Genomic DNA, 17,826 nt, shown 5'->3' on the forward strand with positions numbered 1-17,826 from the left:
TATTCTTAAGCAGCCTGCTTAAGAATGCCCCAGTGTTTCTGTGCCTTCTACCAAAGGAATCACAATAGGCAGCACTAAGTATCCAGCTAGCTACTGAAAGCATAGCAGAGGTACAGTGTTGGATCTTTCTAAAATTATACACCATTTGAGAGGGCAAGGGCATCTGTCACAAAAATGAGGTTTTTTTGATTATGTACCAAAAGCTGAAAGGAAATAATTTATAATTCAGCTTTCTGTAAAAATGAAGCCAATACATATGAGAAACATGACCACAAGGAGCCTATGATGTGAAATAATGAGAAACTCATGTGATGCCTAATTCAGGCTTACAGAATTAGAAACAGAAACCAGACAAAGTTAAAAGATAACAGCAGATGTATTTACTGAAGGGCCTTCAGGTACATTAAAGGCAGATGAAGCCTCCCCAGGGGGCTACACCCAAAATAGTTGATGGTCACGAGTTTTTCAGACAGATATAAGTTTGGTCTATTTACATATTAGGCGTTAATCCTCCACTTACAGCTTCAAGTAATAAAGTCATATTCCCCCTAGTTTGTTCCCCCCACGGAAATCACTTTTGTTTATACTTTTCAGTGCCTGATGCTCTAGGGTGTCCTTCAGTAACAGGCCCAGAGGGATTGTTTTGTCTAACCAAAATGTGAAGACAGTTATATGGGGTTTAGAGCTATGCACTAATGCTGTATAGGATTTGAAAAAATATAAGAGCTAAAATCTTAAGGCATCACATGGAACCCACATAAACACTTCCCACAGCAATCTCTGTTGTAGTATGTCTTCACAGAAATTCAGGTAAACTGCATTTAGTAGTTTTTAGTACTGTTTAAATAAATTCTTTCAATAGTACTGTACACAGCTTCTGAAAATAAGCAGCTATTTCAAGGACACTCTAGGATGTCTATGTAACCATGATGCCCAAAGCTGCGTGTAACTGATTTGCACTGATGCAGCACAAACACTTCAGTGATCCAACGTAAAATCACAAAATCTGTGCACCAGTCAGTATCAATCTCATCATGAACCACAACCTCTACTGCACAGAGTGAAGGTTATGCATCAATTTCCGTTTCCAGTCCTTTACATGCTAATATTTGCCCTTGGAAATTTATGCCTGCATAACATTAATAAATTTGTCCCATATAATTAAAATAGACATAATTCTGATACATTTTCATGAATTGTTAAGTGTAAAATAAGATGGTATGACAGTTGTTTACGTAGGAGGCAACATGTTCAGCAAGAAACACTATGAGCAAGTCAGGGTCAAAAGTTGCAAAGTAGCTGAAGTGTACAGCTGAGGACCAGAGCATGTTCTGCCAACTCCTACTTAAGCTGGGGAGTATTCATGGCATTTTGACTCATGTAATGCCACTTTACGTGACCTAATGAAAAGAAATGTCTTAAGATAAACTGAAGGTGAATCACAGGAAAAGCTGCATAATCTAAATACAGTTCTGTAAGTAATCTCTTCATATTAAGTCAATATGCCCAAATGCAAACTTCACTGTGATTTTAGTATCACATACTGCAGTATTTTTGCCCATTTCCTCACTGTACTGCCAAACCTTAAAAGTTTCCAAGAATCAAACTTGCTTTTAGTGCACAGTAATAAAAACTTAAGACTTTTTACTCCATTAAAATTCAAAAACACTAATGGAAACACTCATCAGCTTCCCACACAGTCATCTCCAATGACAACGGGGAGACACGGTATTTTCACAGTGAATTAAAGTGACCCCTACAGATCAGGCTGCTTCTAAAAACACTTTGTCCTTTCCGTCATTCTTCCGAAGTCCTGTGCCCTTCAGTGCTCGAACTAAACATCTGCTTACCACGTTAAATCAGCAAGATCTGAATAAATAATTCAGCTTCTTTCCCATCAATAAACACAAGAAGATCAAATAGTCTGGTACAGCTGACAGTTAACTGCTACTCACCCTGCGCACGACAAATTGACTGGACCTAAACTTGACAGAGACCAACCCGGCAGCCCCGGCTCACGTGGATGAACCTCCCCCAGAAATTCGGGTTGTCTGAGGCTGTGTGTGTCCCACATCCCTCCGGCGAGGCAGGTCCACGCCAGACATTCCCTCTGGAGGGAAACGACAGGAGGTCTCCCGAGTCCTTTCCCTAGGGAAGACCTGGAGAGCGACTGCTCGGGAGGTGCCACCGGCCACGGCACCCGGGATCGATCGATTGCCTGCGAGGGGACGAGCCAAAGAGACATTTCCTCGTTTCCCACAATTCTTACTACACTACAAGCCTGGGATGGTGTGGCCTGATTATACAAAAATAATAACAGAGAGGCACGGAGATCAGAGATAAACACATCATCAGGAGGGGAGGGTTTTTCCCCTCGATTAAACCTTAGTCATCGCTGCTCCCATTTCTGAAGGCCCGACGGTAAAAGCACCGATAACAGGGCGGGGGACGGCGGAACCGACACAGACACACGCACGGGTGGGCGCCGCTCCTTACCTTCCTGCTCGCTCCTCCGAGGGACACCTTGGGCCTTGTTTTGAAATCCCCTTCAAAGCTGAACATGTTTACAGCTTATCCCATGGGGAGCGGGGCCCGGCCGGCCGGCAGGGCGAGCGGAGGGGCCGCACGAACCCCCCGGGCTGGCGCCCCGCGGCCCGCCCGCCACCGCGGGGCTGCTCCCCCGTTCCCCGCCTTCCCCGCGGCCTTCGCTGTCCCGGTCGCCCTCTTCCTGACCGGCGGCCACGGCGGAGCGTAGTGGGAGGAGGAAGAAGGAGGAGGAGGGAGCGGAGGAGGGGGCAGAGGGAGCGCTCGCGCCGGCCGCGCAGAGAAGATGGCGGCCGCCCGCCGCCCGCCGGGCGCGCCCCCGACACACGGCCGCGCCCGCCGCCCCGCCCCCGGCCCGCGCCGGCCCTCAGCGGCGCCGGCTGGCCCGGCTGGCTGGCCCGGCTGTCCTGACTGTCCCGGCTGGCTGGGAGGGCTGTCTCGGCTGCGGGTGTTCCACGGGAAACGTCCCTGCTTCGGGCCCCACGGGAGCTGCCTGCGGGTGTGCAGGGGCGGCTGGGGCTGGACTGCGCTGAGGTGCCGCATCCTGCCCGGGCTGCGCTGGGGGCGAGAACCGAGCTGAGGGTGCAGCCGGGCTTTGGCATAGGGCTGCCCTCCTCAGCGTCATTTGGCTGTGGGAACATACTTGTTGCACACATACGCACATGTAAATATATATATATATATATATATATGATATATGTAATTTTTACTTTTAGTAGCAAAAACATATCACAGAGTAAATAAGGTTGAAAAAGCCCCCCGAGATCATCGAGTCGAATTTTTGACCAAACACCTCCATCAAGTGCCACATCCAGTTCTTAAACAACTCTAGGGACGGTGATTCCACCTCCCTAGGCAGCCCATTCCAATGTTTAATCACCCTTTTTTGTGAAAAAATCTTAATTGTCCAAGCTGAACATCCCCTGGTGTAAGTTGAGGCCAGTTCCTGTCGTCCTGTGTTAAGAGTGGGTACCCAACCCTTCCTGGCCACAGCTTCCTTTCAGGGAGTTGTAGGGAGAGAGATGAGGTCCTCCCCGAGCCTCCTCTTCTCCAGGAAGAGATGGGCATGTGATGGACATGGCCCCATTGCAAAGACTTCGTGATCAGGGTGAAGACTGGACACTGAACACACCAATACAAGCTTCTGTGTAGTCCTGACAATACATACATGAAAATACACCCAAAAAATCCATGACAGAGGTTTGCTCAGGAATAGGACCTCAGCTGATGAGGAGTGGAAAAAGGCTGTAATGTAAAAGCACCAGACCTGGCTGGTGAAACTACACCTGAGGTTGCTTTACATTTCTTAGCCCATTCTCCATCTTTTCAACATAGTGACTGCATTCCTCCAGATAGAAAAGTGGCACAGGCAACAGCAGTAAAAAGAAAGCAGTTACTCAATCTGCAGCTCAAGGTGGTAAATAAATATAGGTGGCCAAATCCAGCTTTCATTCCCTTCAGTGGAAATCTGATTTCACAAGCTCTAGCTCACGAATTCTCACATCAGCATATTACAGCAAACAAATGGCAAGCACCCATGTCAGGAGAGGATGTATGCGCTTTGCAGTTGTTCATACCAAGAGCACAATGCTCTTTAACTGTTGTAACTGTAAGCTGATTGGCAAATGAAATATTTATTCATATTTTATTGGATTTGGATGATTCAGAAGAGTCTAAATTTTAAAATTTCAGACTTTTTGTATGGGAATGAGTGCTTGGCAAGAGTAAGCATCATCCTGGGATTTCCCCAGATAACATTGTCTCAGTGTAAGCAAGCCTGGCTGCCTTAAATACTGTTTACAAATGCAGGTGGGGTTTAGGGTATTGTGAAATACCACTCAAATGTTTGTTCATAGTTTCAACACATTGCATTGCTGATGAAATATCCCACCACTCTGTATTGAAATACATAGTAAGTTTTTTTTCCAAACATGACAAGATTCTTTCCAATTTGACTTTGGCCTTGATAAACTTTGTAAGTCTCCGACAAAAAAAGGACTAGTCTAGGTGACCCTAGCAGTTAATGAATTTTGATTAGCACAGAATCCATCTGTTAGGTCATGAGTTTGTGCCATCTTTATCAGTAGCAAAGACAACTTAGTGATTCAATCCCTCCTCATGTAAGAAGCCAAAGAAACATGAAACTACAGAGAGCAGAGTTTCTTTGGAGAAGGGTTTTCACTGAAACACATTTGACACGTTCCAGCTTCAGTGTCAGAAGGACACAAGGTCTTCTTCTGACCCTGGTCCTTACCTTCTACAGAAGTGGTTGGTAAATTACACAGGCCCAGCTTTTGAGCATCTGAGAAGTCTTGATGATTTCTGGCATTCTCAGCACAGGAAGGACATTAACATGCTGGATTGAGTCCAGAGGAGGCCACCAAGATGATTAGAGGGATGGAGCACCTCTCCTTTGAGGAAAGGTTGGAAAAACTGGGGTTGTTCAGCCTGGAGAAGAGAAGGCTTTGAAGTGACCTCCTTGTGTTCCAGTACCTGAAGGGAGCCTGCAAGAAAGATGGAAGGAAAATTTTTACAATGGAATGTAGTGACAGGACAACCAAAAATAGTAGGTACTGATTAGATATTAGAAAGAAATTTTTGCTGTGAGGGTGATGAGCACTGGCACAGGTTACCCAGAGAAGTTGCAGATGCCCTGTCCCTGGAAGTGTTCAGGTACAGTCTGGATGGGACTCCAAGCAACCTGGTCTAGTGGGAGGTGTCCCTATCCATGGCAGGCGGATTGGAACTGGATGATCTTTAAGGTCCCTTCCAACACAAAAGCCATCCTGTGATTCTGTGATTTGCCCTCAAGGCCATGACTGGTTTAATATTCTCAGGGAGCAGCAAGAACAGGTTGTTCCATGAAGGAAGCAAAGCGGATGCTCCCAGCATGACCCCAGCATAGGCCATGCCCTCCCAGGTCAGAACATAATTCCACAGGATCCAGAGAGAGAGGGCAGAGCCTGGCAGTGGTCACACAGGTTTCACTGACAGCCCCAGGTAGGGTTAGTGGGCAAGTCCTGAGAGGCCAGACAGTGGTGTAGGTCCACAGTTCCTCCAGGAGGAAGGGCTGGAGACAGGTACACCTGAGCTTGGATGGACCGATGAGCAGTGGGGTGAGTGAGTGTGGGCCCCAGATGAAGCTGTTCAGGGCAATCCAGGGCCCTGACAAACACGTACTCAAGGATGTAGGAATACTGCTCTTGTGTGTGTGTTGTATTAACTCACCTGCCTCACCTGCTCCAATCTTTCCCTCTCATCTCTTTATTACACATTCCACAAGACTTTGTGTTCTCCTAGTCACAGTTCTGTGCCCTGTGATTGCCTCTGCACACGTGTACGCACTGCTCCCAGGTACAGGTGGCTTGGTCCAGTTGTTTATCAGATGCAGTCTATTTAAAATATGTCATCTTTTAATGACATCTTTTTAATCATCTTTAATATCCCTCAATATTTTCTTCACTCCCTGAAATCAAGTTTCCCAAGTGTGTGCAAATACCACTTTTTTCTTGTAAATGCACACCACAGAAATTAAAACAGCAACACAAAGACATTCACAGTTGTAGAAAATATGGGTAAAGTGTGATCACATTACAGAGAAACTTATCTATAGAGTGTCTCCAGGGCCTGCTTCTAGGTACCTACCTAGGGACAGGAAAAATCTGTGGTGCCCATATGGCTGTTGTAAGATTTTCCTTTTTTCACTGTGAGTGGCTCAGAGCAAAGCCATCTTCTAAAAGTCTCCTGTTGACACTTCTGAATGTCTCTTGTTGAGCAGAAGAAAAAGAGGAATGAAGATTTGGTGGGTAGCAATAATAGCGAGAAAAATCGTTCCTTCCCAACAGTGACAAAGATCTTGAGTTGTTGTGCTGGGTGCCAAGGATAACATTACTGAGGTGACTTATGAACTTTTAAAATTATGAGCTCCTGGTACCTTAATGTAAGTATCAGCACACTCTGTCTCTGTCAGGGAGATTTCTTTTATTTTTGTAAATGCTCTTTCTACATACTAAAACAAATCAATGGCACTTAAATTTTAGAAGGAAAATAAATATTACACATGTTTTACCCTTTTAATGAACACTGTTTTATATCTACAATCTTTTTTCTATTCTCAGACTATCCACAAACAATTTAAGTTCTGATGCATTGTCCTTTGGGCCTCATTCTGTACACACATTCCTGATTTAGACAGGGTAAACAATCAAGATTGTATTTGGCAATTGCTAAGTTCTGTAGGGTATGATGGCCAAATTGTCAGCACCTTACCATTACTTTCCATTCCCTATTCAATTATAATAAGGTGTCCTAAACTTTTTTGCTGACTTGCTGAACTCAGATGAAAATCTAAGATGCACTGACAGCGCCTCATTATGTGCTACATTATTTCCCAAGGTACAGAAAGATTTTTTTTACAGGAGTGCATAAAAATTAACAGTAAATAAGTTAGAAATGCTTTAATTTACAGGAGATGAGGCTTGAGATTAGTCCAAATGCTGTGATAGGCCAATATTTGATTTTTAGTAATGCTTTTAGTAAGGTTTGCTATGATATGGAATGACAGTGGGAGGTATTTTTTTTTTTTTTTAATTTATTTACTCAGGGTAAAACACTGAAAATTAAATCTACTCTATCAGAGAAGACACTGGCAAGACTGTAATGTAAAAAGCACTTCACTTAAGCACTTCCTTTAGTTAAACCTGAATGCCAATAGACACTGCCAAGGAATGAAGACATTTTATTTAAAATTACACTGGCAAGAAACCATCAAATTATCCTTAACATTTTCATTAAATTGAGATACAGATATAGTTAGGATAGTAAATCTTTTCAATACAAGGAGTTTATTCCTGAGCCAAGGCCAGATTCAGCAGTAATTGTAGGAACTATTAAGACCTGAAGGCTCATCTACATTACCAAAACAACTGTTCAAGGCTTTGGCCCAGTTTTGAAAAATGGACAGGCTCCATCCTGTACTACAAAGCTAATCACATCAGCAAACTACAGTGATGCCTTTGGATTCCAGTCTTGGGCTGCCATTCCATGTTTTCTTGGCTTGCTTCAGTGAGATTTTGGGGGTTTCAGTTAGAAATCTACAAATACCTATTTGTTGCCTGCTGTCCCTACTCTTAAGGATGTAAAAAAGTCAAACAAGTGCTACCTTTCTCAGTACTGACACCTTATTCCTCTAAAGGCATGTTGAGCTGAAGAGATGAGGAACCTTATGTCCACAGTTTCTAAGATGAAAAATGTTATTAGCCTATGGTCTCAGCTTGTTTATAACATTTACATAGCAAAATTCCACCCCCAGAGGTGCCTACATTTCATTCCCATCTTTTGATGGAGCAAGATCATTTATTTTCAGAATCCAGTCTTCTGAGGAGCACTGGGGGTAAGGGCACATTATATTTTTAGAGCTATAGTTGTGAGACATTATTATGTTATTTGGCAAATGTTAGTTAACCATAAATCCTATTTCCTTTTCTGGGATTTAAAAATATAAACATATTTAATTTGAATACTATTGCTGCAAAGATGTTCAGCTAAATAGTAAAGATTAGGATCATCTTTTTCAAGTCTGCCTAAAACTGAACTATTTATTTTAATAGGAATGCAGCATTCAGGATTCTTACATGTTATCGAAAGTCCAATTTTAAAGAATAATTACCCTCAAGTGAACACAAACATAACTTCATACTTACCTTACTATCTTTGGCTCACCTTTGATACACCTGGAAGCTTTCCCTAAACATAAGCACTATAAAAATTGGCATTCCAAGCAATTCCAACATGCTGATTTTATCTTGAGAGAAACATGTGTGCTATGGGTGAGTACACATCTAGCTGTTGTTAAAACATGTTCCATTTAATTTCCTATTTAAATTGGTTGGAGTATTTTCACCCTCCCTTGGTGCCCGTGTAAACAAGAACCTTGTAGAACTCAAATCTTTCATGTGGTTTGAGAAAAAACAGACCAGTTTATTTCTTTAAATTAGGTCACCTGAGCTTCCCTGTGATCCAGAAAAGCAGATACACACACGGATACATACATGTGCATGTATTGATACAAGGATTTATGGATCTGTTTTCATGCAGGAATACACAAAAGACTTTAAAGAGGTCCTTCATAAGAAATTACTCATAATTACAAATGTTAACAGTCCTGAATGTCTGAAGAAGATCCCAGTACACCCCAACCTTTGTTCATTAAGTATGAATACTCAGATGGGTTATTTGTTGCACAAGGCCTGGGCTCCTGTAACAGTTAAAAAAAAATTAAAACACCTGTCAGTATCATGTCCACTCAGAAATGTTCCTAAAAATTTTTCTAAAAGATTTTCCCTAACCAGTTCTTATGATGTAGAAGTGGTCTTCATCTGGAAGCAGCTTGAAATTAAAAGCAGCCAGTAAATTCATATTCTGAAGACTTGTTCAAAAGGTATTTAAGGGACACAAATTATGATCTGGCAGAAAATAATTACAAGAAAGGAAAAAAACCAAAAAAATGGAACAAACAAACAAACAAAAAAACCCCAAACACAGTAGTATTCTGATATTTAAAATTACTCTGGAGAATTTACTACAGCTAGCTGTGAGATCCTGAAAAATTGTTCTGATTTACATCTGTGTACCATTCAAGTTATTCAGATTAATTTTCTGCATGGGTGTTTTGGCTTAATCCTATATGAGCTGTATAGGTTCTTCTCTAATTTTAGATTTTGCATGGCTCAGATCCATTCATTTAGGTTTGCCATTGATAAAAATGAGCATGGGTACACATAATTCAGTAGGAGTAAAGATGGTTTATGCTGCCTTAGAATAAAGTTCCTGAATTTTACTCTTACCTACTCTTATATTTCTTTATACATGACCTCAGTGTAATCTAATTTTAGCTGTCTAAATATTAGGCATCTGGTCTAACCTCTTCATCTAGACATCTCCACACAGACAGTCACTTCCTTCCTCTTCTAAACTCCTCCCTTATACAGGGTTCTGGGTAGCTGGATGTGCTGATTGACTGATGTGCTGATAAAGTTCATTATGAGGCTGGGCACTTGCCATGTGCAAGGCTGAAGTTAGCTGGAGTCAGTTCACTTTCCATGCAACTGAAAACAAGCCAGTAAAGAAAATAAAGAAATAAGGAAAATAAAACAATAAAGAAAAAGTTTATCCTTTATCTTTAAAGTGGGAGCAATGATGCTTAGGCACTTCTAAACAGATTTTAAGACCTAAATGACAAATGAGCAATAAAATTATTCAGGATTATTATTAGTGTCACAGAAGGATGTTGAGAAAAGTGTCAGAGACTGCTGAATAATTCTCATTTTGCCAATTCTAAGGACTATAGTTAACATCTACTCTAGAAAAAGACACAGAAATGACATTTTTATTTTGATCTCTTCCAGTAAATTTGGATTTTCAAAGTGCCGTTAGGAAGAGATGAAGGTGCCACAGGATTCGGGGGATATAGTTTAAATGCCAAGTACTTTCACTAACCTGGACTCCTCAGGGCAAGAAAGATTCTGAAATACTGGAGGAAATCATCAGAGGACTGACAACTCAATGAGGGACTAGACTGTATGATACAAAGAGAGGCTGGAAGGATTTGGTTTGTTCAGCCTTGAGACCAGAAGCTGAAGGAAAGACCTTGCTGCATTTTTATTACCATCTAATTGGAGTGTATAGTGAAGGTGGAACCAAACTCATCTTGAGGACACAAGTTGCAATGGACACAAGCTGCAAGGACACAACAATGAGGGAATTTAGATTATTTTCAGCTAGATACTAGGAAGAAACTTTTCATGCTGCTGGTGGTGAAACATTCTGGATGGGACGCAGAGGGATACCTTGTGAAACCTCCATGCTTAGGGACATTCAAACCTATACTGCATAATGTGCTGAGCTATCTGTTGTCCTGCTTTGTCCACAGGTCCCTTCTAGCCCCAGCTCTTCTCTAACTGTAACTAAGTTCACCAAATTAATGGCTATGGTGTAGTTGTTTGCATCTCATCTGGTTGCTCTGGGCTCCTTTTGGGATCAGTTGTGACTCTTCCAGTGCCATCCTCACGACGAGACTCACCTGTCTGTAGTCAGGATTATTGTTCTATTGCTGAGTTCTTTCTGATGACAAAGGGGTGTCTCCTCTAAGCCACAACTTGGTCATATCAGTCCCACACTCTTCAGCTCTCTTTCACATTTGAAAGCAGAGGAACTCCTATCTTAATACTTTTTTGGAGGAACAGTTTTGTTAATATTTGACTCACACTGAGAGTCTGTGGTGTTGGCTGCTGTGTATGGAAAGAGAAGAAAGAAATAAAGCCTTCCAGATGATGACAGCACAGTGGCTCCCTCCTCCCCTAAGCAATGCCAATAATAATTTTAAATCAGCCTTTTATCTTCAAATGTATTTCAGAGCCACTTCAGAGTGAGAAGAGCTTCTTAACATATGAACTTTCAGAAGGGTGGGTTGAAGAAAATATGGAGCTTTCCTTTAAACAATTAGAGCCCACTTTGCTAATCAATTTTTGTCAGGCGCCTAGAAACATTTTTCATTATCAGATTCCAAATTGTCTTAAACAGTACGAACTAATGAACTTTTATCAGTCCAGTTTGGGGCACTCTGATACATTCCTGCTCAAATTAAATAAATCACAAACCTTAATTAACAAAGACTGGCATGTCTGCAAAAGCAATGAATTAGTTTGTACGCTATCTGAGAGATCACAAATGTACAGTAGTTACAATTAATGGATTTAATTTTAAATGCTAGGGCTCCAGCATGAAAGTGCCTGAGAAGTCCATCCTGGCATGCTTATTACACTTTAATTATAATTGATGTACCTGGGAAAGATGTCAGCAGTGTACATTTTAACACAGGTGCTGGTCTCCCTTAAGAACTCACAGTCCTTGCTTGAAACAATGATATACAACAAGATTTTGATGAAATCCAAATTTATTAGGATTATTAAAAGGATTATTATTAAAAGTTATTAATTATTTGGCACTGTAGAGATGTAATCTGGTACTATTTTTTAATAGACAGCTTTATATATTTGAGTTTCAGAACTGAGGTTTATTTTTAGTTTAAAACATTTCTGTCCCTCTTGGCCCCCCTTCTGTCATTCCTGTTTCTTGCAGATTTGGTGGTTTTTTTTCCCCTTCTTAGGCTAACCTCTTATCTTCCAAGCAGATATTTCCAGCTATTTTCCATGGATTTTTCCAGCCTCAAGAGAGGTTTTCACTCCTCCATTATCACCATTCCTGTATGAAGCAGCTCCCAGGAATGAAGCCAGTCAAGTCTAAAAGATAAAGTCAGTGAACATCAACAGAAGATAAATCCATTTTCTGTAAATTGCATCATCTGCTGCCATTGTTTGAGGTGTCAAGCTTGAACTGAACATAAGTGGCCTGAAATTAAACATTTTCCAAGGGTAATCTGCTTTCCTCCATCCCACATGCAGCCCAGCAGGCAGGGGTGACACCAGGCACAGATGAAGTCACAATCTGACAGCTCTTCTCCCACTGCACCCCTGCCTGTGCCATCTGCCAAACAGGACCAGCAGCTCCTGCCTCTGCAGGGCAGAAAAGGTGGCAGCAGCAAGGAAGGAGGTGGACAGTCTCAAAAGCAGACATCATTGCTGCCACCCACCTCTCCCCTGAGGCACAATGATAAAGACAGCTCAGCTGGGATCTCCACCACACTCTTCCTCCCAGCTTGGTCCTTCCACTTGCTCAGGGTTGTCTGGGCCATACTCACAGCCTTTGATTCCAGAGCACTCCTGTCCAATTAATCAAATCACCCTGTGAGACGCTACCCTTTTCCTGCAGGATGAGTTTAAAAGAAAAATTTGTTCTCCAATTGACTGAAGACAATTAGAGCACAAACCTTATGATAACTTGTCCTCTTCTTATTGCCTCAACTCCTGGACTTATTAGACTATGGGAAAACTCCATCAGTCAATTAAAGAGGAAAATTAATTTTTTGATTACAGAGACTGGAAATGGCAAGTAGGTGAGTCCTGAAGGCTCATAAAAAACAAAAGGCAGTTAAAACTAATCCTATATGGATTTTGTCATTGACTTTACAAAAGGTTTGTCATTGACTTTAATGTAGTCAGAATTTTCTTGATTCCTTTTGAAATATATTTTTAAGGATGTGTCCTGATTATTGGGATCTGATTCACAATTTTTCAATATTTTGGCTTGGCAATATAGTATTTTGTGGAACTCTGTAACAGAGGTACAACCATTTGCTAGATCTTGTGTATTATGTGTCTCTGGAACACAAACATGTAATATTAAAATTAAATTACTTGAATCAAATAATGGATATAAGATCTATAAAACTGGATTTTGTATTAAATACTCACTTCCATCAGTTCAATGTTCTGTGCTTACCAATTAGTCTTTACAGAATTTGAAATCAGTAATAGCAAAGTGATGGATGGTGAAGAATAAAAGTGAAATGTTTTTGACTGAGAAATGGAAAACCTGCCTACGAGCTGTGTTTGTTTTACACTATCTGATACCCTAGTCTTAAGCTAGGAAATATTTTGGCCAGATAAGAATGCTTGTTTGGTCTTTTGTGGAACACAGAACATGGAATTTAGTTCATCTGCCTCTGCAGTGATCCATACACTTTGGATCTAGGACATGAAAAGGCATCCTGCATCATGCACTCTGGTTCCCTGCTACCACACATTCCTTACATATAATCCTTTGCACAAATTTATGGAGCTCCATCCTAGGAATACTTAGACTGTTGGAAGCAGAGACTGATGTGTTTCTCCTTCAGGCGTTTGGCCATTCCCTGTTTGAGGCCACTTATCTTTATGGCCTCTGTACCATCCTCCAACATCAGAATCCTGCTGCTGCATGCTTATGAATGCTCTGTGGGTGAAAAAGTAATGCTCTCTGTTCTAAGTTTTTCACTTGAATGTTTATTGGGTGTCCCTCAGTGTTTATGCCTTTCCCATTTTCCTGACTAATCCCGTTAGAAACTGCAGAATCTGGCTGGCATGGAGCCTAAAACCACTCTTCTTCTTGCAGCCCAGCTCTGTTCATGGCCAGTTTATGTCCATTTATTCTTGCAATAGCACTGGCTTCTGTCTTACCTGGTTGAAAGTTGGTAGACAAAATCTCCTTTCTGCCCTGTCGAGTTTTTCTAGGCTGAGCAAGCCTTGTTCTGCTGAGTTAGGTGAGGTTTCCAGAAACAGGCTGAGTCAATCCATCAGCTTCTTGCCATTGGAAGGGATGATGCCTGATTTCCTCCTCTTCCTTCTCCTCCTCCTCCTCCTCTTCTCTCTTCTGTCCATGTGCATATTTCCTGCACAACTGGTTCTAGCTCTTGTCTGGCCATTCAATGTAGGTAATTAAATCAGTAAAATAACCCAGCAGAAAATACAAAGAGTTTTCTGCTGATTTAGGGAGCAGGATCAGTTTGACAGGTGGTCAAAACTGGGCTCATTCAAGCCACCTCTAGGAACCACTGTGTCTTCTTATAAGATCATCTCCCCACTCCCAGAATCACCTCATTAACCCTTCTTCACAGTTTTTGTCAGGATATCTGGCCAGAGCTGGGTGACAAGTTGTAGAGCAGATCTCCCTTGTCAAATTAAAACTTTTCTTGTGCTCTTTGAAGTACTTCTGTGAATTCCATGCACAGTGAATTTCCATTCACTTTTCTCATCTCTGCACAATATTGTTGTCTCCTAATAGTCCTGGTATTCACTGATACATCCTGATTTCCTTTTCCTCAGACATTCTCAGCTGGTGAGTTCAATTTACAGCAAAAGTCCCTCTCATGGCTCCCCTAAAGCAGGACACTTTTGCACAATGGAATTTGGAGCCAGATTTTGCTTCCAGAGCTTTTGGTTACTCAGTACTTACATTGTCCTGAATATTCAGATTCCTTTCAGCATCAACAGTGTCTCTCAACATTTTACTTTTGGCAAATTCCTGATATGTGTGTCATGGTCATTAAAAGAAAAAATGTGCAAGACAAGCCCCAGGCTGGACAGGCAATAGAGAACCTCTGGTGACCCCTCAGTTTAGACAATTTCTGCTTGACTGAAGTTTTTCTTCACTGGACTCTGATTACAGTAATCTTAAGGAAAATGTAATGTTGCAAAGCAGTCAGGTTATGTCAGACAACTTGATCTTGATTTTTTTCCTCACCATACAAAATTCCATAAAGCCTAAACAAGAGGGAAAGCTAAAAAAATAAAGAAAAAGGTAAAAATATACAGTTTAAGTGGGTTAAGTGCAGTCAATTACTGTACTGCTTTTCCTATTTTCATTTGTTTGTGAAGCTTCTTTAAATTGGGTTTGTTTCCAGGATAGATTGCCTTTGGAAGGCTTCCTGGAAAAAGTATATTTAAAAGTTAACTTTCAGTGAATAGAAGATCATGAATTTGTTTCAAAAGGAGACTGGCCCATGCATCTGATCTCTTTATTGCTTAGAATTGGTGTTAATAATTTTCAGGTGAGTATGCTATTTATTTGGCAGCCAGCTAAATCTCCTGCCTCCACTTTATTTATTCTTAAGTTGCAATGACATGATGTGTTTAACATGGTTGGGAGTCACCAGGTACTACACCACAGATAATCTTCAGATATTTACTTGCCTGACTATAGAGATAATGAGATTTTGAATATTAGCTAGTTGTTAGCTATAATTAAGTTATTTTTAGAAACGTCCATGATGATTTTTCTTCCTGACTCTACACCAAACTGATATAATTCCTAGGTAAATCTCCTGCCATCAGGAGCCACAGAAGCAGATAAAACATCCTGGGATGCAAAAAATTATACAGCCTTAGACATGAATTTGTTGGCCCTGCACTGTACACTAGCTATCTAGTATGCAAAACTGACAAGGGAACCAAATTTTATGGATATGTTTAACTTTTGAACTCAAGAAAAACTCTTCACTTAGTTTTTACTTAGGAACAGTTTCAGACTGTTCCTACTCAATCACAGTTTTGCAGAGTAGTTTTATGCTGTACTTGATACCCTACAGCAATGTGTCACTGCTGATTGCTAATTTACTAAATAAAGTGTCTCTGGCAACAATTTTCCAAGACCTGACATCTTCTGTAGATTGTATTTTGATTTTAAGAACATTAATCTCAAGAACTCAAATAACAAAGCCTGATGGAGAGTAACATATTCCACAGCATAACCCTGATCTCTAGGAAAAGAAAATATCTGAGTGAATACAAAGAAAGTATAATTATATTCAAATAGAAATTATTGCTGTACTTGCATTGCTGTACCTTGCAAGTCTTCTGCCCACAATGACTATATAATCTATTTTACCTGGCATTTGATAATAAAATATGATGAGGAGATCACTGTAGCAAAGGGTGATCAGGAAATGCTCACCAATGACCAGCACTGCTACAATGTGCAGGATCAAATGCTGCAATATGGAAACAAAAAATATGGCTGTAAAAACATACAAAGTGACAGGTAAGGAAAAACAAGGCAAGAGGGAGAAATGTCAAGAATTCAAGTTATTTTGATGGTGGTAGATCATCTAGAGGCTTCCTGAAACTGGTGTTTCATTGTTTTTCAATGAAAATAAAGCTTAAAAAAAGCTCTAATTATTGGTGTCCGGGCAATGGAGTGATAAAATACTTTCAGAATTAAAAGAAAATAGACAGGTGACTGGTATTTACAGGAAAGCTAGGTGACATCACCATTGAAATATAGTTTCTAGTCATAGTCAAATCCACACTCAGAAAATTTTAATTTAGGGCGATAATGTCTTGAACTGAAGTTGATAGGCCACTGGGGTGAAGAGGCCAAAGTAGCCCACACTCAGTTACTTACACAGTCACAAGGTAATGTGAACCCAGACCAGCTCTGTTCAGTCAGGGCCTACAAATCCTCTAGGAATCCAAAAGGAAAAGCACTTCCATGTTCACTATGAAGCTGCTCAATAGATCAACCTTTACGAGTATAAAACTTGTCCTTGCTGGACAAATGAATAAATGCAGAACAGTATGGACACAATTGGAACATTTGTCTCAAGTGAAGCTAACTAAAAAAAAAAACCTACAGGAAAACAAACTCTGTTACCTCTGTAGTGATGACAGTACCAAAATAAAATTCATTCATAGCCATTATGAGCATTGACCCCTCCTAGTATCAGACCATAGCTGGCAAATTGTGCAACATTTCATCATCCCAAAGAAGTATAATGTTCATCTTCAATATTTAACATTACAACTGGATTAATTCATTTAGCTATTCAAATTTCATTCCTTTACAGTTAATAGTCTTCTTGTGCTAAAAAAAGTTTGAAGACTTTTCATATTATTCATCTTGTACAGTTGATTTCTATGACAAGATTACAAATGGATTTTTGGGGGTAGCATTTAATGTGAAACCACCACGATGTTTCTCCATTGACAGATGATTTGAGATATGCCCTTAAAACAGGAATTTAGTTATTTTTGTGCTACAGAAAGCTGCAGTTGACTACAGTAATTTTGCTGAAAATTTACAAATGCATTTGTGTAGCAGCTTGTATAATATAAGAAAATAAAAATTTTCTTCTGGGGGTTTCATTCTTTTTCTTTTTATTATTAGATGATTCTGTCTATAAAAAATATTTTCAAAAATATGAGGGTTTGGTCATGTTGGCCCTGTACTGAAGGATCCATATGAAAAGATTTTAGAGATTTACTGCTGTGAATCTGGCTACTGGGCTGTAGCAAAACGAAGACTGAAGGTACATTCTGGTTATGTGAATCTGCTCATGTAGCATCTCTAATTCTATGGATTTATTGTTCCTTTTTAATTATGTTCATGGCCACGGCAGTATGCTAATTTTAATTTTTTGGCAATATAAAAATCTTATAAATTTGGAGAAGGATTGAAAGTTCATTCACTAATATCTTCTTGGGCCTTGACTCTGCAATCTGCAGTCATCGTGTGGGTGTTGTCACTTAATGTTCCAGTGATTACTATTTTAGAAAGGATGCTGTCTAATGTGACAGATTAATCTAATCACAAATGGACTCATGGTTTGGAGGATTAATGGATTTGGTGACAAATATTTAAAAGGCAGCCCAGCACTTGGGTTTATATGGACATTTGTTTTTAAAATAGGAATGAAATTGTTTTCTAATACATGAATAATAAGATCTCTCTGTCCCAAATTCTTAGTCATAGGAAACCAAAACCATTAGAAAATTTTAGATACAGCCATTACATTATGTTCTAACCATTTTTAAAACAACTCTTTTGGAAAATTTTATTGGCAAATAAAAT

General features: G+C 40.4%; 1 protein-coding gene across 1 annotated transcript in view; it reads right to left on the reverse strand.

Annotated features, from left to right (window-relative positions):
- The window catches only part of UBE3C (ubiquitin protein ligase E3C), a 69,663-nt gene extending 66,858 nt beyond the window's left edge, over positions 1-2,805 (reverse strand). Inside the window, exon 1 of the mRNA XM_005528527.3 lies at positions 2,497-2,805. Coding sequence (XP_005528584.1) covers positions 2,497-2,562 — 66 coding nt within the window. The 5' untranslated portion in view covers positions 2,563-2,805. The remainder of the gene's footprint in view (positions 1-2,496) is intronic.
- Positions 2,806-17,826: the final 15,021 nt, after the last annotated feature.

Source organism: Pseudopodoces humilis, chromosome 1, assembly GCF_049639895.1.
Source record: "Pseudopodoces humilis isolate 2021_Gansu_Grassland_sample_001 chromosome 1, ASM4963989v1, whole genome shotgun sequence".
In the NCBI taxonomy this organism is placed as follows: domain Eukaryota; kingdom Metazoa; phylum Chordata; class Aves; order Passeriformes; family Paridae; genus Pseudopodoces; species Pseudopodoces humilis.